Source organism: Haliaeetus albicilla, chromosome 30 (genome assembly GCF_947461875.1).
Source record: "Haliaeetus albicilla chromosome 30, bHalAlb1.1, whole genome shotgun sequence".
NCBI classification, from domain to species: Eukaryota; Metazoa; Chordata; class Aves; order Accipitriformes; family Accipitridae; genus Haliaeetus; species Haliaeetus albicilla.
The window spans coordinates 768,209-790,049 of NC_091512.1; the positions used below are offsets into that span (position 1 = coordinate 768,209).

The 21,841-nt window shown below is 51.7% G+C and overlaps 2 protein-coding genes and 1 non-coding gene across 3 annotated transcripts; 1 reads left to right on the plus strand and 2 right to left on the minus strand.

Annotated features, from left to right (window-relative positions):
• Nucleotides 1-2,847: 2,847 nt before the first annotated feature.
• TRNAF-GAA (transfer RNA phenylalanine (anticodon GAA)) lies at nt 2,848-2,920 on the minus strand. Its single transcript has one exon. It is a non-coding gene; the product is annotated as a tRNA-Phe (tRNA).
• Nucleotides 2,921-8,964: 6,044 nt separating this feature from the next.
• LOC138683013 (olfactory receptor 14A16-like) lies at nt 8,965-15,825 on the plus strand. The gene is made up of 2 exons (XM_069774534.1): nt 8,965-9,702; nt 15,493-15,825. Exons 1-2 carry the CDS (start codon nt 8,965-8,967, stop codon nt 15,823-15,825), a joined length of 1,071 nt encoding a protein of 356 aa, XP_069630635.1.
• Nucleotides 15,826-19,501: 3,676 nt separating this feature from the next.
• On the minus strand, nt 19,502-20,425 carry LOC138682962 (olfactory receptor 14J1-like). The gene has a single exon (XM_069774492.1). It carries the CDS (start codon nt 20,423-20,425, stop codon nt 19,502-19,504), a length of 924 nt encoding a protein of 307 aa, XP_069630593.1.
• Nucleotides 20,426-21,841: the final 1,416 nt, after the last annotated feature.

Sequence of the window (21,841 nt, forward strand, 5' to 3'; positions counted from 1 at the left end):
AGTCTAATTGGTCAAGATAAACTGCCAAATTGAGGTTCTTTGTGCCAAATTCACTTTATCGTGGAATGCACACCTGTGTTCTTCTAATTGGCATCTTTCTTTTTTTGTCTTCTTGTTTATTTTGTTCAAGGCCTTCTAAAGGCGTCTGGACTGCTCTTGTGACCATTAGCTAAATATGTGTCCACAGGCAAGGTCTACCCTGCACGTGCAGTTAGGGATGCCAGGTCTAGCACACCGGCCCCAGTAGTTATGGGGCCATACCGCGCGGTATAGGGAGGCAAGGTCTACCCCACCAACACCGGTCAGGAAGCCAGGCTACCCCGTCCTTGCCGGTAGTGAGACGTGGTCTACCCCACCGCTCAGGTATGGAAGCCAGGACTACCCCGCCCTTGCCGGAAGGGAGGCCTGGTCTACCTTGCCTGTTCAGCTAGTGAGGCCAGGTCTGCCTTTCTGGAGCCAGCAGGGAGGCCAGGTCTACCCTGCCCTTGCCGGTAGGGAGGCCATGTCTACCCTGCCCGCACGGTTAGGAAGGCCTGGTCTACCCCACCGGCACCGTTCGGGAGGCCAGGTCTACCTGACTGGTGCCGGTAGGGAGGCCAAATCTACCCTGCCCACTCAGGTAGGGAGACCAGTTCTACCCCACCGGTGCCAGTCGGCAGGCCAGGTCTAACCCATCGGCGCCCGACGGGAGGCCAGATCTACACCGTTAGTGCAGTTAGGGAGGCCAAGTTTACCCTGCCCACTTGGGTAGGGAGACCAGGTCTACCCCGCCTGCGCAGTTAGGGAGGCAAGGTCTACCACACCCGCTCGGTTAGGGAGTCCTGGTCTACCATGCCCGCTCGGCTATGGAGGCCAGGTCTACGCTGCCAGTGCCGGCAGGGAGGCCAGGTCTACCCCACCCACGTGGTTTGGGAGGCCTGGTCTATCCAACCAGTGCCGTTCGGGAGGCCAGGTCTATCCCGCCCACTCGGCTAGGTAGGCCACGTCTACCCTGCCCTTGCCGGTAGGGATGCCATGTCTATGCCACCCGCATGGATAGGCAGGCCAGGCCTACCCCGCCCGCGCGGTTAGGGAGGCCAGGTCTATTCCACTGGCGCCGGTTGGAAGGCCAATTCTACGCCGCTTGCACGGTTTGGGAGTCCCGGTCTGTGGAGGACCTCCGGTTGACCAAGGGGCCTGGGGAGGATATTGACTTTGACAAGATTAAAGTGTTCCCATGAGAGAACAAGAAAGGATGAGAAGCGTGCCTGGGAAACTAAGTTTAAGGAATGTATTGACTATTTGCAGTTGTGATAAGAAGCCTGAAAAAGCCACCCAATGAGGGGTGAGAAAAACAACTTCTGACAACTTTTTGAGCAATAAGGGACAGACATATGTACAAGGTAATAAGTATAATGGGTATAAATTTGCTGGCTTGTAGTAATAAAAAAAATCCTTCTTTGCTTGTACTGTAAGAATGCGTACTTGTCTGACATGTGGAAACAGATCACAATCAGTGAGACTGTAAAGTAGGTATGTTCATTCAGCGCTGGGCAGCATGGGGGGTAGTCCCACTAAAGTCATACGTGCCTGACTCGGCAGCTCGCTTTCAATTTATACAATCAAGTGTTACATATATAGAGAGTTTCACAATACACCTATACATAGGCATGACCTATCCCCGCTTCAAATTAAAATTAGTTCCAAGAAGTCATTTCCCTAAGTTCCTCCCAACTGCACCTGCACAGTGCCTCCTTGTGGTGGTCGTCAGGGGTCGTGAAGATGAAGGCTGTATGTCTTCTTCGCGGTGAACTCTTAACCTTCTGTCCCTGCGCAGACTCAGTCACTCATTGGCATTTATCCAAGTCACAAGGCCGGTCTTGGCTGGTTCTTGGGGTCGACTTCTGCTTCTTATCAGGGACTATCTCCTGTCCTAGCCAGCCTCAACAATGCAAACGTTAAACATCACCTCTCATCCCCCTGGGCCATGTGTACCTCTATTGAAATTCCTTTAACTTCATTACAAGCTAGAGAATTATTAAACAGTTCCTATCTACATCCATATATCTACTATATCTACTAAGGTTCCTTTGGCTCCCCGTCTCATGTCGTTTGTCTGTCTCGACCACAGCAGGGAGCCATTGCTGGCATTTGTGTCCCAACTTGTGCCCTTGCAGCAAGCATGAACTGATGCAGAGCGATGTTCGTGTGGGGCCCCAGAGGGATCCCCCTGTGCTCTGTATGTCCCTGCTGATTCCCAGAGAGGAGCAACATAGGTGTTTCATCAATCATTGCAGTGGGGGCCAAGAAACTCTGCTCAGGACAGCATGTGACTAAATAACACTGGTGCCCAGGCACTACAGTGGCTGATCCTCAGCACAGCTTTGTCAGCTGTCCTGGGCACATCAGAGGTCTCGCGGTAACAGACCTCTGGAGGGAGGATGCTGCCATGGAGGCCTCAGCTCCAGGGAGTTTCTCTCCCTGGGCCTGGGGCAATGGTGGCCTCAGATCTGGCAACTGAGGACCAGGTGGAGGAGGTGTATGAGGATGGGAGCAGTCTGTGCACCATCGAGAATGACAAGCAGGAGAGAGAGGGTCTTTGCAGAGACCCCACAGAGGAAAGATCCCAATCTGTGTGGAGCAGGGAAGGAGGGACAGCTGGAGAGCACCCCAGCGGAGCACTGAATGGAGAGTCCTGCCCAGGGGGAGGCTGGGGACTGTTGGTGTTGGAGGAAGGCTCCTTCTTTGCCGCAGATCTGCAGCTACAAGGCAGGGACAGTGCTCTGACAAGAGGTGAAGAAGCAAGCAGGCTGGGGAAGGCTGGAAGGCGGCAGATGGGCTTTGCAAAAATCAAAGGGAGCAACTTATTGCTGAAGCCTGGGGTTGAACCAGGGACCTTTAGATCTTCAGTCTAACGCTCTCCCAGCTGAGCTACTTCAGCCCTGCCCCAGCAGCCCTTGTCCCTGTGCCACCCGTGCCAGGCCACAGGCTGACACACAGGAGGAGAGGTCCTCAGGGAGGTTCCCAGGGAAAAGCCGTGCCCAGCCCTGGGCAGAGGGGACCTGGCCCCTCCCTGTCTCCAAGGCCAGCTGGGCTCCAGGTTTGGTGGAGGCCAGCTTACACTGGTGTGTGCCAAGATGTGCGTGGGCCTTGTACAAACGTGACAGTGGCGAAGATATGTGGGCAGACCAGGCATGTGCAGTTGCAAAGGCTGAGGGTGGAAGAAGTGTGGGGCTGGTGGAGATAAGGAAGACCTTATCTCCTTGCCCATGGAAGGCCTCTCCCCACCCTTTTCTCCCTTGCTCAACTTCCCTCCTTAGCTCACAACTCTTCTACTTCCTCCCCCCTGAGCAGTGCAGGGGATGGGGAATGGAGGGTTGTGGTCAGTCCATACCAGTTCCTCTTTGCTGCTCCTTCCTTCGAACACTTTTCCCATGCAGTCCCTCCTATGAGCTACAGTCCTTTGACATAAACCTGCTCCAGCATGGCTCTCCTCAAGCCACCATTCTTTCAGGAATTATCCAACATCTCCAGTGTTGGGTTGTCCACAGGCTGCAGGGGTTACCTTCTCCACTGTGGTCTTCTCCATGGGCTGCAGGAGACCATCTGCTCTGGCACATGGAGCACTTCCTCTCCATCCTTCTTCACTGACCTTGGTTTCAGGTCTGAAGCAGGCAGGGCTGTTTCTCAGACATTTTTTCCTCGCTCCTCTCCCACTCTAGCAGTTGTGTCCTTTCCTAAATATACCTTCACAGAGGTTCCCCCAGCTTTGCTGATGGGCTCAGGTTTTGGCCAGTGGTGGGTGCATTTTGGAGCTAGCTGGAACCAGATGTGTCTGGCATGGAGGCAGCCCCTGGTGTCTCCTCACAGAGGCCTTCACTGCCCCCCCCCCCCCCCCCCAAGATGAGGACATGGACAACAATAGACAGTGTAAATCTTTGACTTGCTAAATGACATCCCCTGCTCTTCCCTCACCAAGAAATACAGTCTACTCGCTGGGGATGAAGAAAGAGAACAGAGAGGGCCTTGATGCTGTGCAAACACGGTTCAGCAATAGCTACAACATTGGTGTGTTGTCAACACTGTTTGGTCACAAATCCCAGACATAGCACCATAGAGGCCCCCAGGAAGAAAATTAACTGCACCCCAGCCAAAACCAGTACAATGTGTCCGGAAATATTTCCAAGATTAGCTACTGCATTACATTCCCAGGGAGAGAGGTAAGGCTGATTGGCCTGCAGTTCCCCAGGTCCTTCTTCTTGCCCTTCTTGGAAATAGGAGGGACATGTGATTTCTTCCAGTCTTCAGAGGACTGTATTGTGTGCACACCTGAACTGGGGCAAGAGGATTCCCACCACCTGTGGGTTTGTGGCAGGAGCGGGAGGGAGCTGAGCCCCTGGGATGGATGCACTCAACTCCTTGACCAAACTAGTGGTAGTTTGGTTCAGGATCCAAAGGAGGTAAAGGCCTAGGTATAACGGGGCCAAGAACCTCTCTAGTTCCAAGCTGTTCTCTAGAAACCCACACAGGGAGAGAGTGACATGGTGAACATTGATGCATATGGGCTTGGGAACTGGACCAGCGATCATGCGATTAACACATGTGTAGCGGGTGGTTCCTCCAAGACTCGCTTGTCAAGGAACAAAGAAAGTTGTGGGTGCAAGGAGTCTCATGCATACCTTTTCCACTGCATGTAATTTGGCCATGAGCCAACCACTTTAGTCCATAAATATGACAGCCTAAGTGAGCCTTCTCTGAGCTCTCCCTGCTAAGCAGCTGGCTGCATGGCAGTGATCTCCGCTTGAGCTGGGACATCTCGTAAGGTTCTCGAGGCTGAGAGACTACTTACCTTCTGCAGATCTTTGGGAAGTGGCCAATATCACGTATAAGCTTGTATTATAGCGCTCTAAACAGATTTTGTATTGGTACCTTTGATTCTGTGTTGGTAATTTTGAATCATTTTTATATCCTTTGTGCAGTAAATGATAGAATGAACCTTGCCATCAAACTTTGTTAAGTTTCAAGAAAACCACTTTTGCTGATACCTCTGGCAGTGGTTCTTTAAGCAGCCTAAATCACCTGTCTGCGACAAATTGGTGTGGTTGGCAGAATTCTAAATCAGGATCTGTGACAGCAGACCTTAGTGCAGCCATACAGTATATAAAGGAGGCTTTTAAGAAGGTGGAGAGAGACTTTTTACCAAGGTCTGTAGTGACAGGACAAGGGGTGATGTTTTCAAAATTGAAGAGGGTAGATTGGATATAAGAAGAAAATTTTTATGGTGAGGGTGGTGAGACATTGGGACAGGTTGCCCAGAGAAGTTGTGGATGCCCCATCATTGTCAGTGTCAAGTTGGACGGGGCTTTGAGCAACCTGATCTAGTGAAAGATGTCCCTGCCCACAGCAAGGGATTTGAACTAGATGGTCTTTAAAGTTTCCTTTCCAACCAAAACCGTGCTATGATTCTGTGATCCTATGAGTCTGTGATTCTATTATTATCAGCTTGCCTCTTCTTAGTAGTAGGCAGGTGAGTAGAGGTTCAGAGAGAGGAGAATAGTCCAGGGCTGAGAACACAGGCACAGGGGAGGGCACCTTGATGTGATCTGCTTCCCAGCCCTGCATCACCATGGGTGTAGATGGCATGGCCTTGCATCAATGCCGTGGTGCTGTCATTCAGGTAGTGGCACATAGTCACTGGACCCCTTTGGGAGGCCCTGGGGTGTCTGCCCCCCACCAGCTCTAAGAGGGCATGGCTTTCCTGGAGGTTGGGTGCTGTGTTTGCCTACTGAGTGGACTTGTGTTTGCACCCAGGCACCTGGCATGGCACTAGAGGCTTTTCAGATATTTTACAAGGCACGTTCAGGTGCCCTAAAGGTCTGATGTCATTGTGGGTGGCCAAGATATCTCCATTCCTCCTCTGGCCCTCAGCTGATGCTCAGGGAGGAGGTGGCTATTCTCAGAGATTTTCCATCAAGGCTTGCAAACACTTGCACATGTCTTGGACCACCTCTGGCACCTCAGTCATCACAAAGTATCTGTATGTGAGCACCTGAGTCCCCACTGACTAAAGGTAAGGGGCTCAGAGCAGGGCTCACATGCTGGCAACTCCTTTGTGCACACCTGAACTGAAGCAGGAGGATTGCCAGCTCCTCTGGGTCTGTGGAGTCAAAGCAGGGAGCTGAATCCTGCTTCAACCCAAGGGCTTCCTGGTCAGGATGAGAAGCCTGCATTGCCTCAGCTGAGTCCCTGGCCTGCACAAGGGAAGCCAAGGCCCTCCCTGGCCCTGTTTGTGTGTCCCTTTTCTTGTGGTGAGGAATATCAATGTCCAGAGGGGAACGTTGACACCTGTCACAGAGAACCACACTCTGGCAGGGCAAACCATGCTGCTGGAATCAGTCTCTACTGTTGGTGATTACTTCAGGTGATTTTGCTGCATGTTCCCCAGGGGTGACCCCAGTACCCTTCAGGAGCTGTCAGCCCCAGAGCTCCAGAGACATCTTCAGGGAGCCCAGAGCAGACAGAGGAAATAGTGCCTTGGGCTGGTCCTCTGCTGCTGGGCTGGGCTCCTGGGACAGAGGGAGCTCATGGCAACTGGGCAGCACTGCAGAGAGACAGCTCTGCCCAGGAGCAGCTCCTCTGCAAAGCGCAGCAGGGCTGAGGACACTGCCTGCAGGCACTGAGGGGAGAGAAGTGAGGAAGAGGGAGGTTAAAGGCAGTCAGCAGTTGGAGGACAGAGGAGGGCTTGTTGCAGGACACATCTTCACATGGTAGGTCTCTGACTGCAGGGCAATGCACAAGAGTATCCTGAAGGCATCTCCAAAAGCTGGCACAATCCACAGCTTGTGAGCTCTGTAAGTAAAACTCACAGCTTCTCTACAGCAGACAAGAAGGATGTGCTCCAGAGCAGGAATTCCCTGCTGCACCATCAGAAGGACAAGGCATGACAGCTACCTTTTTCTGGGGATGGCTGCAGGGGTGTGAAGGCATTTGTGCAGGGCACCCCCCTGAGCTGTGCTTTACAGCAGGGTCCCTCTGCCCGAGGGGGCTGTGTACCGGGGCACAGTGATCAGTAGGTCTGCTAGGAGCCTGTTAAAGTGCCTTGAGCCACTGCTCTGCCTATGGGCAGCACCCCGTTTTCTGGACCCATCAGGGTTGTTCTGATCTGCCCTTTTGCACCTGCAACAGGAACATGCACCCAGCCAGTGCTCTGTAAACAGGCAGGTTTCTGTAGGTCCAAGATGGGTGTGCAAAGGTTGGGGTGGGGTCTGTGATTGCTGACAGGGAAAAGAAATGGCATAGGAAAACACTTCCCAGGAGGAAAACCTCCACCCAGCAAGAATATGATCAGGGAATGAGAGGAAACAAAACCCAGAAACATTGTGGGAGAGAGAATACAGAAAACTCCGTATGATCTCCTCCAGTGCAGACCCCTTCCTCTGAGCAAGCCCCTTTGTCTTCTCTCCCTCCCAGCAAAGCCTCCGCTCTCAGAGCTGGGGGGTCCAAGGCATGAACCATCTTCTCAGCAGCCAGAGCTCCAGCAGAGCCGTGGGTGCAGCTCTCCAGCCACGTGCGCATTTCCCACTGCAGAGCTCAAGGCTGAGAGCATCTGCCTGGCAGTGTTGGTGTCTGGGAGGAGGTCTGAACAGCTGAGTAAGGGTAATGCTTCCTGAGTGCCCAGCTGCCTCTCTGCTTGCCTCTCTCAGCCAGAGCCTCACTGTATTTTCCCATGTTTCTCCAGCTGTCTGTGTTGGTTTGTTGTTATTTCATTCTTGCTGTCAGGCTCTCTGGGAATGGAAGTTTCAGCTGCAGAGTCACACACTGACCTTGTGGGTCCTCCTGTGCAGGTGTGTCCATGGAAATGAGGTGTCCCAGCTTTCACCCGTGGGGCTGTGGGCAATGCAGTCTGTGGGGCTGAGGAATGAACTGATTTTCCCTGGATTAGATGTAATCATTAGGACATTGGCTATCTCTCTGGGGTGCCTTTCCAAGCTGTGAGCTGTCCTTAAGCATGGAAATCTTTCACATAAGCATCTTTCTGTTATCTGAAAGCCCACAAAGAGAAGTGCGGAGATGCTATGACTGAGGAAATGCTGTTGGGTTGATGAAATGAGCCGTGTGTGTCCTTGGCTAGAAACAGGGTGCTGAGACCTTGAGAAAGGGTGAGGCATTTAGTGGTCTGCAGTGGGTCCCTCTCCTTTCAGTAGTGTCTGCTGGCTTTTCAGGGTAACATGGGCACCCTCCATCTCAGACAGGTGTAATCTCAGGGCAGCTGGAAGCAAGACAGAGGGATAGACCAGCTTCCCTTCTTCTGCGCTAAGCCGCAGACAATCCTCTTGCTTTGTAGCACTCACTCTGTTCTCCCTGAGTGCCACAGAAATGCTGAGGGTCTCTGATGTCCAAGAACACTTCCCAGGTGACATGGAGTAACTGTAAAAAACCCTGCCTTTGCCGTCCCTGTTCCTTAGTACTGGGAGGTCAGATGCTGACAAGACCACCTGAGTTAGGAGCAGTTTCATCTCACAAAGTTGAACAGCAGGACTGTCTCCTGCCCCCACGGTTCCTGTGAACCCACTGTTGCAGAGCAGGACTGTCTCCTTGGCATCCTGTGGCCAGAGGCCCTTCTCCTCACTGCACACTCAGCCAGCACCAACCAGGGCTCCAGCCAGGGAGATGAGGAAGGTCTCCTGGAAAAAGAAAATGGGGTGTGTGTAGCAGAAGGAATATCTATGGGAAATGGCTTGGATTCTTCTCAGAGAAGTCTCCCCTACCTTGCTGCGTTTTCCTCCTTGGACAGGTCCCTATGCCCAAATGAAGCAGATGTCCAATGGCAGCTCCATCACTGAGTTCCTCCTCCTGGCATTTGCAGACACGCAGGAGCTGCAGCTCTTGCACTTCTGGCTCTTCCTGGGTATCTTCCTGGCTGCCCTCCTGGCCAACAGCCTCATCATCACCGTGATAGCCTGCGACCACTGCCTCCACACCCCCATGTACTTCTTCCTCCTCAATCTCTCTGTTCTTGACCTGGGCTCCATCTTTACCACTGTCCCAAAAGCCATGGCCAACTCCCTCTGGGACACCAGGGCCATCTCCTACCCAGGATGTGCTGCCCAGCTCTTTCTGTTTCTCTTTTTGATGTCAGCAGAGTATTTTCTTCTCACTGTCATGGCCTACGACCGCTACGTTGCCATCTGCAAACCCCTGCACTACGGGACCCTCCTGGGCAGCAGAGCTTGTGTCCACATGGCAGCAGCTGCCTGGGGCAGTGGGTTTCTCCATGCTGTGCTGCACACTGCCAATACATTTGCAGTACCCCTCTGCCAAGGCAATGCTGTGGACCAGTTCTTCTGCGAAATCCCCCAGATCCTCAAGCTTGCCTGCTCAGACGCCTACCTCGGGGAAGCTGGGCTTCTTATACTAAGTTCTTTTTTAGATTTTGGATGTTTTGTTTTCATTGTGCTGTCCTATGTTCAGATCTTCAGGGCCGTGCTGAGGATCCCGTCTGAGCAGGGACGGCAGAAAGCCTTTTCCATGTGCCTCCCTCACCTGGCTGTCATCTCCCTGGTTATCAGCACTGGACTGTTTTCCTACCTGAAGCCTCCATCCACCTCCTCCCCATCCTTCGATGTGGTGTTTGCTGTTGTGTACTCAGTAGTGCCTCCAGCAGTGAACCCCCTCATCTACAGCATGAGGAACCAGGAGCTCAAGGGTGCCCTGAGAAAACTGGTAACCAATGTTTTTCAGCAGCCATAGACTGCCTACATTCCTCTGCACGTGACTCCCAGTGTATGTCGTGACAGGCCAAGTCTGCCTTTCCTTCTTTACATTGTTTTTCCCTTTTTCCACTTTTGATGATGTTGTCTTCAAATAAATATAATTATTCATCCCTTTAAATATCCACCCACCTTGCATGACACTGAGACTTTGTAGAAATGGGAAACCGTTTTATTTAAGCAAAATACATGGACCTGTAGCAACTTCTTTGTCTAAGATCCATCCTCAGCATGGCAGGAATGAATGGGAAATAAAAACACCTTTCTGGCTGCACCGGCTTGGGGCAGGCTGCTTTGTCTCTGGGGGATTAGGAGCTCTTGAGGACCACAAGGGCTAGGGCTCTTGTGCTAGCCTGGGGAGACAGGATGGCACAAAGAGGCTGCAGACCTCTCAGGGCATCTTGGAGAGGAGAACAGGGGGAACAGTGTGCCACTGACCTCCTTTCCCTTCTGCCCACCCACCTCTGGCCTGACTCCTCCTGCCCTATAGAGGGGCTGGGGCTCTGGGGTGAGTGCCCAGAGCACCCTGTGGCAAGTAGTGCTGTGGAGCCAGACCAGACTGGTCTGGGATGGAGAGAGGGAAAGGGAGGTGGGAGGTCTTGGAGGGAGCTGGTCTGAGCTGGAAGGTTCCTGGGAGGGAAAAACACCTGTGTAAAGCTTGTACTGCGTAACCGTGCAGGGCGAGGCCTCGCATCAGGGGGTTTGTGGTGCAGAGACAGGGCTCCTGGATGGGGGCTGAGACATGCAGGTGCAGGAGAGAGGAGGCCTGTCTGTGCCCTTGGTGTCATGGATGGACTGGGAAGGTGGCCCATGGCCTTTGTCACCCCCCCAGCCTCCCTCACCAGCCATTTCTAGCACTGGCTGTTCACCCAGTTTATGCTAAGTCTGGCTGTGAGGCTATCTCTGTCCTCCAGCTGGGCTCAGTGCCTGCAACGAGGAAAATGGGCAGCTCTGCCCAGCTTCTTCTGAAGAGCGAGTGGGGCCCCGAGCAGCGGTGACTGGCCATGTGTGTGCCTGGGAGAGAGACTCAGGGCATGTCAGTCAGAAACAAGGTGATGGCTGATGGCTTTAGCAAATCCTTACAACCATGTCTGAGCCCAGAAATGGAAAGCAGTTGATCTGTGTGAGTGGAGGAAGAGGAGGAGGTTTGTCCTGGGAAGATGGCAGGAAGCAATGCCCCTCTTGTGCACGTCAAGGATAATGGAGATGTTTCCATCTTGTGTGCATGCCTCTACCTGGCAGATAGGGAATGCCTGCTGCTAGGGGTGGCTGTGCTCAGTCATGCCTCATGAGCTGACCTTGCTCTCTTCCTCTCCTTCACTCCCCAGACTTGGATGGACCACAAGAAACATCCATGAACCTGGAAAAGGCAGAACCCTCTTGCCATGCCATAACTGCAGGGGAGGCGGGAAGTCTGGATTTGTGAGACCCATGGCAGTGCAGGGAGAGAGCGGTGTGTGCATAGCAGCGAGTGTGGTAGAGGCAGGGAGAGGACCTGAAGTAGTGATTTTGAGGCAGCAGAAGGAGGAGGACGTGCATTTCAGTGCTGGGATACAGAGCTAAGTACAGGAGCAAAGCAAGTCAGGGACTGGGACGCTTTGTGCGGGAGAGAGCATTAGCTGGGTATTGGAAGAAGTCAGACAGGTTGTGGGGAACTCCCAGGCATTGTCAAATCCTCAGGTAACCATAGCTTTGTGTTTGATGGGACAGCCAGTGAGGACCAATTAGCGCGTAAAAGTCACTTATTCGCTGGCTTAGGAGGCAGACAAGGATGCTTAGCAGAGAATTACCAAGGTAGTTTATTCTCTCATTTTAGCTGTGCATACAGCGGTGCCCCAGCCTAATGCATGGAGGACCCCAATACAGAGGAAAGCAGGGTTTGCCTCTGTTCCAATACAGCTGTAGAGACCAATCCAATTATTCATGTTAAGGGATGACCCCATCATTTATTAGTGCTCGCGTAATCGGTGTGTACTTGTCCCACACGGGATCAGTACATGCTTGACCTGTGGAGGTGATGCAGAGGTATGGTCAGTGGTGTGTTAATCGTCATTGTTCTAAACTGATGGCCAGTGCAGGTGGGGGATGTTTATCCTGGATTCTGGTCCATTACAGTTCATGCCTGGTTCCTGGCTACATGCCTGGTTTTTTGAAAGGTAAATCTTCCATGCTTTTATTGTCATTATGGGGTGTTCTCAGTCATGAAGAGCTGGCTTAGGTTGGGTCTTCAGGTCACATTGACCCTGAGGTAAAAGCTCGTAGTGTTAGATAGTGTTCATTCTCCTAAGCAAGTTGTACTGCAGCTAGAGTCTTGCCTTTCACAGGCATCAGTAAAGCTTGGGAAATCCCAAGGTCAGGGTGAAGTATGGAAACGCGGAGGCAGCTAAAGTTTTCAGGGAAACTGGCACAGGTATAGGACAGTGTAGGACTGTCTGTGGTGCAAACAGGGCCTTTGTGCGCTGCCCCCCTCCTCCCCGCCAACAGTACGGAAGTCCTTGTCATCTCCACGGTGGCTGCTGTCTCTTCCACTGAAGCCCTTGCGAGGACACCAGCTCCTTACAGCCCCAGGCCCTTGTTCCCTCCTCACCGATGGCCAAAAGAGCCTGGGAGGTGTCTTACCGCTGTCCTTCACTCGGCATCACATCCCCCCACATCAAACTGCTCCCAGGAAGAGCTGTAAGCATCCCATGATGGAAAGCTACATCTTCCCAGGGGGATGTAGCTCAGGGCTTGGCCATCCTGCTTGCTGAAACACATTTAGGCCTTTCACAGCCACCTCCACAATTGATCTTCCACCTGTAACCAGTGCCTCTGACTTCCTGTTTCACCAGCCCCCAGGGACCGTCTCCTTGTCTGGTCATTCCCTCCACAGTCTCTTCAGTGATGTTCCTCAGTGGAGCCTGCTAACACCCTCAGAAACTTTGCAAGTTTAATGATCACTTTTACTTCTTGAGAGGCTTGTTCAATCTTTCAGGATCTGCAGTTCAGGAACTTGGCACCAGAGGGCTCATTAACATGAAAACTCCCTAACGAGCCAAGGCTCTGTGCAGTATTTTCCTTTAGGTCTTCAATTCTTATGTGGTTAATTAGAGAGATTTCAGGAGTGTAGTCAAAGTGGAAAGAGTTCAATACTAAACAATAAGAAAGAATTCTTTTTTTCCTCCCACTTTTCTTTATTTTTCTGCTCATGAACTATGTGATATCAGAAATCCTCAATTCATATTGATCCTCCTAAAGGAGTTTGAATGTATACAAAAATCAAGACCCTTTACGTCTGAACAATCTCTGGTCATTCTTCATCCCTACCCCCAGCCCCACCTTTTCTCTCAACCACCTGGCACTTACAGCAGCCTTGCTCAAATCTGAGCTTTCTTCACTGAAGTCTGGAGCTGCATGTTTCAGCCCGTGGGCACCAACTGCCTCCTGCTTGGAGAACGAGCTGCACACAGGCATGCAGTGATGCAATACACTCAACGGCTGTATATCAAGTCCACGTTACCTCCTCTGAAGTCCACTTCCCACAGCGGACAGCCTTAGATGAACAAAACCCACATTTTTGTGTTAGCAGAGATCCCAGGACCCCCCAAAACACTGCCTGCCCTGCACTCTATCTGTCCATATCTGCTCTTTGCACACAGCAAGTCACACATTGAAGTCACAAGCTCCCCTGATTCACGGAGGGGGAAAAAAAGACAAAGTGAATGAAATGCTCTCTTTTGAATAGCCAAACGGGCACTAAGTCCAATGTATCTGGGACACAGGAGTGTCTTCAAGCAGACTCTGCAATACCTAGACCCACGCATTTTTCATTCCCTGCAGGGTAAAGTACCTGTGGCTCCATTGTCAGTGAAGGCAGGAATGAGAGTGATCCCCTCTAATGTTGGGCACCTTGGGTGCTGTTGCCCAGGCTTCCTTTTCTACCCATATTAGGTAGTCATCCATTATGATCCAAAAACACCCATGGCACTACGTCTAGTTGAGGCTTGACTGTCTCCATTGTGGACATCCTGGAGCCTTTCTGGGTGCATGTTCCCAGTGCCTGACAGACCTTATAGTGCAGATGCCTTTCTCTTAAGCCTAGTCAGAATTTCCCATGGCCCAACTTTTTCCCATGGCTGCTCATCTTTCCACTGTGCCCACCTGGGAAGAGTCTGACTCATTCCCCTCTGCACCATCCCATAAGCTAGCTGTAGACAATGACAGTATCTCCCCTAGGCCAGCCTTGAATTTCTGACATCCTTCTCTTTGGCCCAATGATATCGACCGGTCTTCAGCAGACTCCATATTTCCAGCAGTTGGAAGGAGTTGGACTTGTGGGCCTAAACCTGTGTCTATAACCGTCGTGCTGATCCCCACCAGGTCCCACTCCAGCTTCAGGAGATAACTAGGGATGTGAAGTCAAGGGTCACCCACCCCATTCCAGGGGTCTTCATTCCAATGAGACAGACTCTGTCCTTGTTACGGATGCACAACTAACCAAATCCAACAGGTGTTAAAACTCAGATTTATTCTTCAGCAAAAGTTAGTTAGAAATCCGGTAACATTTTATAAAACCACAGGCTCAGTGATGTAAAGAGAATTAATACTACACGGCCGACCTAAGAATCCCCAAGATGTAAAGTGATGGCTCCAAAACGCGCGTATCACTCTCCTAAAAGCTGAGGGCTCTCTCCCTTGAGGAGTTACCTCGGGCAGTGCCCCAACCCGAGGGGGAGTCCCTGAGTGCTGACCTGCTGCTCCAAGGAGGACTGCCAACGTATCCTCCGGTGGGACCCCATTTATACCCCTGTTGAATCTGACCTGTAGTCATTTAATTCTATTGGCTAGGAGGGTCACCTCGGTGTACCTGGTGCATCTCATTTGGCCAGTTCAAATTTCAACCTGCAGCCTCCAGGGTTTCCTTCCCCTTCTCCCTTCCTGCAGAAGTTCTGTTTCCTGCTGGCAGGATGGGAGTGGGGTTGGGGGTGGGGGGGGAATGTACTGCCACAAATCCCAACAGATTTGGCTTACAGGAATGTCTTCGAGTAGATTCTGCACCAGCTAGACCCATGTGACTCGACTGGCAGAGCCACCCCGCATTAGGGGGAAACGCCACCTCCCAGGCTGAGACAGGCGGTCAAGATGCAAACATCTGCAGTGCCTGCTTGTTACTGGCCTCCAGACAGTGTATGACCCATTTTTCATGATCATTTGAGACTGACTATCAATCCCAGTTCCTGCCCATCTCTATATCCATCCATCCATATATCCGCCCGTCCCTCCCTCCCTCCCTCCAAATGTCCTGGACACAATAATAAAGTCACCCACTGATCTCCCCTCATCCAGAAATACAGCCCTTTCATCCTGGAAAGCCATGAGTTTGGTCTACCATGATCCACCCTGGATAAATCCATGCTGGCCATGCCCAGTTGCCTTCCTCTTCATCTACCCAGAAATATCATCCAGGAGGACATGCTCAGGGACACAGTGCTCTCCAATATGAGGTCAAACAGCCTTTTGTTCCCCTGGTCATCCTCTGGCCTGTGTTGGAAGAGAGCTGTCAACTTCTTTGGAAGCCATCAGGGACTTGTCCTGATCTCCAGGATCTGTCAAAAGTGATGCAGAGTGAGCCTCGCCACAAGAATGGCTTCCTCCCTCCCCAGCCTTGGATGATTCCCCTCTCCTCCCAGGGACTGCTCAAGGCTGACTTTCCTCAAGTAACCTCTGACTTGATCCCCACTCACTGCTGCTTGTTTTCCTCCAGGGTCCTGTCACCAGTCACAAAGGCCTGGCAGAAGTCACAGCCAAAGAAGTCATTCCGTTCCTCAGCCTTACCTGCTCCTACACTTTGGAAGTTCAGCAGCAGGCCCACATGATCCCTGTCTATTCTTTTACTGTTAATGAACTAGTATCAGCTCATCTTCCTGCCTCTATCCTCCCCTGCATCTCTCAAGACAATGGGACCTTTGGCTTTGGCATCATCCCTACATCCTGGGACAAGGTTTCGGCATTCTGTCTGCAGCTTTCCCTGCTTCCACCTCCTGCCTGCTGCCTTTTTGCCCTGGAGCTCAGTCAGTTCACACAAGCAGCCTTCTGAGAAGGTTGCTTCTCTGCAAGGATATTTGGGGAGACCACTCTTGTGCTTGGAAGAGGCTCTACTGTAAGGCCTATCAGATTTCCCATGCTTCTTCACCCAACAGAGCTGCTTCCCATGGCACCACTTGTCTCAGTCTCCTGAGTGTGTCCAAGTCTTCTCCTCTGGAGTCCCAGGTCTGTGCCCTGCTGCTGGCCTTACTCACTGCCCTTTGGTGTCTCATCTCCCACTAATTCATGGCCATGACAGCCAAGACTGACACTGAATATCATCACATCCCTAACCAGCTGTTCCTTGTTGGCCAGGATCAGGTCTAGGTGAGAATCACCCTTGGTGCCAACCTGGCAGCTGTCTGAAGAAGTTGTCCCAATAGCCAACTTCAGGCTGTTGGCACCCTGTTGCTTTGCCTTGCCAGGGAATGCCAGGGCACTTGAAGTTGTTCACCACAGGAACCTGCTCATGAACCTGGACACTTCCTGGGGTTGCTGACAAAAGACCCTTTCTGTTTCCTCTCCCTGAGCAAGCAGTTTGTGACTGCAAACACAGGGTCACTCTTGCTGACTCCTGCTCTGATCCTAAATGACAAAAGCTAGTCCAACCTGTTGTCTGTCACAGAGAGGACCCCCACAAATCCAAGCTTCCCCTTCATACAGGGAGCATAGTCCTCATCCTCCCTGCTGCTCCCTGGGCAGAGCCTGTATCCCTCCATTGCAGCACCACAGCTCAGCAATGCCCTTGATCATCCCCATTGCAGGCTGTCCTACACTGTCCTATGCCTGTGCTATTTTCCCGGCAGACTTTGGCTACGTCCCCTTTTCCCCACCACACTTGGACCCTGGGATCTCCCAAGCCATACTGGTGCCCTTCTGTCCTTATTGGCTGTTGCTTCAAACACACAGCTGTGGTTAAGCAAGGATTGGTCAAGGCCTGTGAGTTGCCCACAACCTGTCTGCCTTCTTCCAATACCCTGATCATGCTCCTCTCTCACCCAAGCTATTACAGCCCCACACTTGCTTGAATCTTCTATTTCTCTCTGTATGCTAGCCCTGAAATACATGTCCTCCTTCTGCCACCTCAGAATCAAAACTCAACTTATTTCACTTCAGCAGGATGCCCCGCTACCCCTGCCACCACTTCCAATCTGCTACCAAAGATGTGGACTGCTGTGTTGCATATATTTATGTTTTGGAAGGTTAATGCTTCTTTTTTTTTCTTTTTTTTTAATAGATACTGATACACCTGGGGAAATCTCAAAACCACATATTGATGGATACTAGATATGGTCAGGGCTGTATGTATGGGGACACATATAAATCATCCCTGCACCTGATGTGAATTATTTCTGTGGTCAGGGAGACCCTGAGAGCTCTCCCTAATTTGAAAACATGCAGGGGAAGGAAGGGCAGCATCATTCAGGCTGGAAGGGAACTCAGGAGGTTTTTTGGAAAAAACCTCCTGCTCAAAGCAGGGCCAGACCAGATTACTCAGGGCTTTATCCAAAGACGCCTTAGTCACTTTCTGGGACAGAGTTGGCACAAACTCCCTGGGAAACAGCTTCCAGCATTTGACTATCCTCATGTTGGAAATGTATTTCTCTATATGTGTACTAACCGCCTTCTTTCAGCCTGTTGCCTCTTGTCCTTGTGTCTTGTACCATGGACACGAGCCTGACTCAGTCTTCCTGCGAACACTGCAATGCTGCTACATCTTTCACCCAAAATCTTCCTTTGTCCAGGCTGGACAAGCCCAGCTCCCTCAGCCTCTCCTCACAGGTAAAGTGTTCCTGCCTCGGATCATTATGAGGGCCCTTTGCTAAAGTGGCTCCAGCTTGCTAACATCTTTCCTATATTGGGATCTGAAATCTGGACACAGTGTTTTCTATAATCCCTTCCCTCAATCACCTGGCTGTGCTCCTGTTCGTATAGCCCAGGGTGCTCCTGTCCTTCCTTGCTTCCAAGGCACACGGCTGCATCCTGTCCATCCCGCTGTCCACCAAGACCTTTCCCAAAGTCCTCCTTCCAGCCAGGCAGCCCCCTGCCTGTGTCATTGCCAGAATTAGTCCCCTGCAGAGGCAGAAACTTGCATCAGTCCTTGCAGGATTTCCTGACTTTCATGCCAATGCATGCTGTCCTCTCCCTTGGAGCCTTTCCCTGAGCACAGAGGCCTGGAGACCATTTCAGTAAAGACTCAGGCACAGCAGGCATTCATTCCTTCAGCCCCACCTGTGTCTGCTGTTCTTAAATCACCTTCCCCATTCAGTAGCAGCCCTGCATTTCCCTTGTTCAGCCTTGGTCTCTCAGAAGTGACCAAAGCTTTTCTGTTTGCTTCTGAATTCCCTTGCAAACAGCATCTTCAGGTGAGCTTTTCTTTTCCTACACACACACCTCCACAACAAAGGCAATAGAAATTCATGCTTTTTACCTGCCCCCACCCCTGCCCTGCTGCAGCCTTGTCCTACATGGGGCTTTGCAGATAGCTCTGCTCCAGGGTCTTCAGAAGGACAGAAGCTGGACAGGGCTGTCTGTTCCCCCAAACCAGTCCTTGGACCACCAGGAAGATGGAGATGGCCTCAAAGCAAAACTCACCTGTAAAGTTGGGGTGACCAGCAAGTGCTGGAAATGGCCAATGAGAGACACTGGGAGTGACAAAGACCCTGAGCCATCTTCCATGTCTGTCCACACCACCAACGGCACAGACCGGCTGCCTGTCTCCTGCATCTGCATGTCTTCCATGCTTTCCACAAGCCCTGCCTCTGCACCACAAACCCCTGGTGTGAGTTGTTGCCCTGCATGGTCACACACTACAAGCTATACACTGATATTTTTCTCTCCTGGGAACTTTCCAGCCCAGCACAGCTCCCCCTAAACTCTTAACACTTCCCCTGACCTCTCTGCACCTCCCCTGCCCTCTGCCCAGCACAGCCCAGTCTGGCATGACCCCACAGCAGTGCCCACCACAGGGTGCTGCAGAGCTCTGGGCACTCATCCCGCAGCCCCAGACCCTCTGAAGGGCACAGCAGCTCCTCGGGGGTGGAGAGGGGTGACCGAAGGAGGTGGGGGGCATCTGTGGCACAAGGCCTGAGGAAATCCCCTTGTATGATGGAAATGCTGCAATGGAGGCCAGCTCTGTCACACAAGTGCCTAGTCCCTGTCCTTGCTGGTGGCCACAGACCTGCCACACAGCAGGACTCTAACCATGCTTGAAGACCACTTAGGCCTTCCACCAACCAAAGGGTTCAGAAGGAAAGCATGGAAGTGGAAAACTCAGGAAAGACCAAGCGCTGGTGCTCCCAGGCAGTGCTGCTGTGCCAGGACTCTTTTCTTCTTCCCCTGTGCACACAGGCACTGCTCCCTGCAGCTGCAGAGAAGGTCTTGGAGGAAGGATCTCAGAAAAACAAGACACTGAGGGCCCTTTATTTTGGGTAAATACACAGAGGGTACGCCTCCTCATTTCCACAGCCTGCGGGGCACACAAAATCTGGATAGGGTGTGAATTAGAAACCAGAGGAATAAAGACATTTCATTGTGGAAAGTATTCAGATAAGAAAAACAAAGCAAAAAGAGCAATCAAAAACCACACTCAAAAGCAAAAATCACCGTAAAAAACCCACCAGAAGACAGGCTGGGCTTGTAATGAGATATGAGTCCTATGCAAAAGACAACAGGCAGTTCATTTCTTCTCAACAGTATCCAGTGATTAGTTTTCTCAGGGCATCCTTGATCTCATGGTTTCTCATGCCGTAGATGAGGGGGTTCAAGGCTGGAGGCACCACCGAGTACAGAACTGCCACCAGCAGGTCCAGGGATGGGGAAGAGATGGAGGGGGACTTCAGGTAGGCAAACGTGGCAGTGCTTACAAACAAGGAGACCACGACGAGGTGAGGGACGCTGGTGGAAAAGGCTTTGTGCCTTCCCTGCTCAGAGGGGATCCTCAGCACAGCCCTGAAGATCTGCACATAGGACAGCACAATGAAAACAAAACATCCAACAGCTAAACAGACAGCAAATACAAGTACCCCAACTTCCCTGAGGTAGGCATCTGAGCAGGTGAGCTTGAGGATCTGGGGGATTTCACAGAAGAACTGGTCCACAGCATTGCCTCGGCAGAGGGGTAGTGAAAATGTATTGGCAGTGTGCAGCACAGCATAGAGGAAAACAGTGCCCCAGGCAGCTGCTGCCATGTGGACACAAGCTCTGCTGCCCAGGACGGTCCCGTAGTGCAGGGGTTTGCAGATGGCAACGTAGCGGTCATAGGCCATGACAGTGAGAAGAAAATACTCTGCTGACATCAAAAAGACAAACAGAAAGACCTGTGCAGCGCATCCTGCATAGGAGATAGCCCTGGTGTCCCACAGGGAGTTGGCCATGGCTTTGGGGACAGTGGTGGAGATGGTGCCCAGGTCAAGGAGGGAGAGATTGAGGAGGAAGAAGTACATGGGTGTGTGGAGGCGATGGTCACAGGCTACGGCAGTGATGATGAGGCCATTGCCCAGGAGGGCAGCCAGGTAGATGGCCAGGAAGAGCCAGAAGTGCAAGAGCTGCAGTTCCCGCCTGTCTGCAAATGCCAGGAGGAGGAAGTTGGTGATGGAGCTGCTGTTGGACATCTGCTGCCTCTGGGTGTGGAGCACTGAACAGGGAGGCAAGGACAGTGACAAGTTAGGGCATTATTCTCTGACCAAAATCAAAGCCATTTGTCAAAATATATGTTCACCGCTTTTTTTCCATTTCAATGAGATCTCTGTTCAGCTCTGTGGATGGAGCTCTGGTTGGTGCTGGCTGCGTATGTCGTGAGGAGCAGGACCTCTGCCCATTGGCTGCCAAGGAGTCAGCCCTGCTCTGCAGCAGTGGGTTTCTGGGAATCATGTCTTTTGGGGGGGGGTGGGTGGGGTGTGGTGTCAGTCCTGGTGTTTGAATTGGTCACATGAAACTATTCCTGATGTAAAAGTGCTTGTCAGCATCTGCACTCCCAGGGCTAAGAAACCACAATCAAAAGAGTGTTTGAGAGAGAGGTTGGAGGGGTTAGAGCTCTCCACTATCTCACCTGGTAATTTTCTTGCATTTCAGAAACCCTCATCGTTTCTGCATCACTCGGAGAAAACAAAGTGTGTCCTGTGAGGCAAGAGGATTGCCTGTGGCTTAGTGCAGAGGGAGGGGAGCTGATCTGTCACTCTGTCATGTTGCCAGCTACACTGAGCTCTCACCTTTCTGAGATGGAGTGTAATCACACCCCTGTGTTAACACGAATATACTCCAGGCACTCCTGAAAGCAGCGACACCCACTGCCCAGCACCAAGTGTCTCCCCCTTTCTCAAGGTCTCTGCACCCAAATTCTTGCCAAGGACACACATGGTTCATTTCACAAACCCAGCAGCATTTCCTCAATCTTGCTGTCTCTGTGCTTCTCCATGGGGCATTCAGAAACACCAAGACACTATGGGACAGACCTGCATCCTGGAGGGCAGCTCACAGCTTGGAAGGACACCCAAGAAAATAGCCAAGTGACCTGATGATGGTATCTCAGGAAGGGAGAGTCAGCTCATTTCCTAGGGAATGACACAGGCTGCATTGCCCACAGCCCCACAGCTTGGAGGAGAGCTTGGACACCTGTAACCTTGTTCCCATGGTCACAGCTGCATGGGAGGACCCACAAGTTCAGTGTGTGGCTCTGCAGCTGAAACTCCCACCCCAGAGAAACAGACAGCCAGAACAAGATAACAATAGCAATGACAGACTAGTGGAGAATCAAGAAAAAGTGCAGTGATTGACTGGCTCAGAGAGGCAAAGGAAGAGGCAGCCAGGCACTCAGGAAAGAGTTACCCTTACCCAGCTGTACATGCCACCTCCCAGACAACAACACAGTCAGGCAGTAGTTCTCAGTCCCTGTGCTCTACTTCAGGAGGATCCTATCAGACTTACTGACCCCTCAGAGTTACAGCTCAGGAGTCTCAGTGAGCTGTTCAAGCATGACAACAGTTGTTCGATTTCTCCTGAAAATATCCCAAGAGTAGTAAACTGAAAAA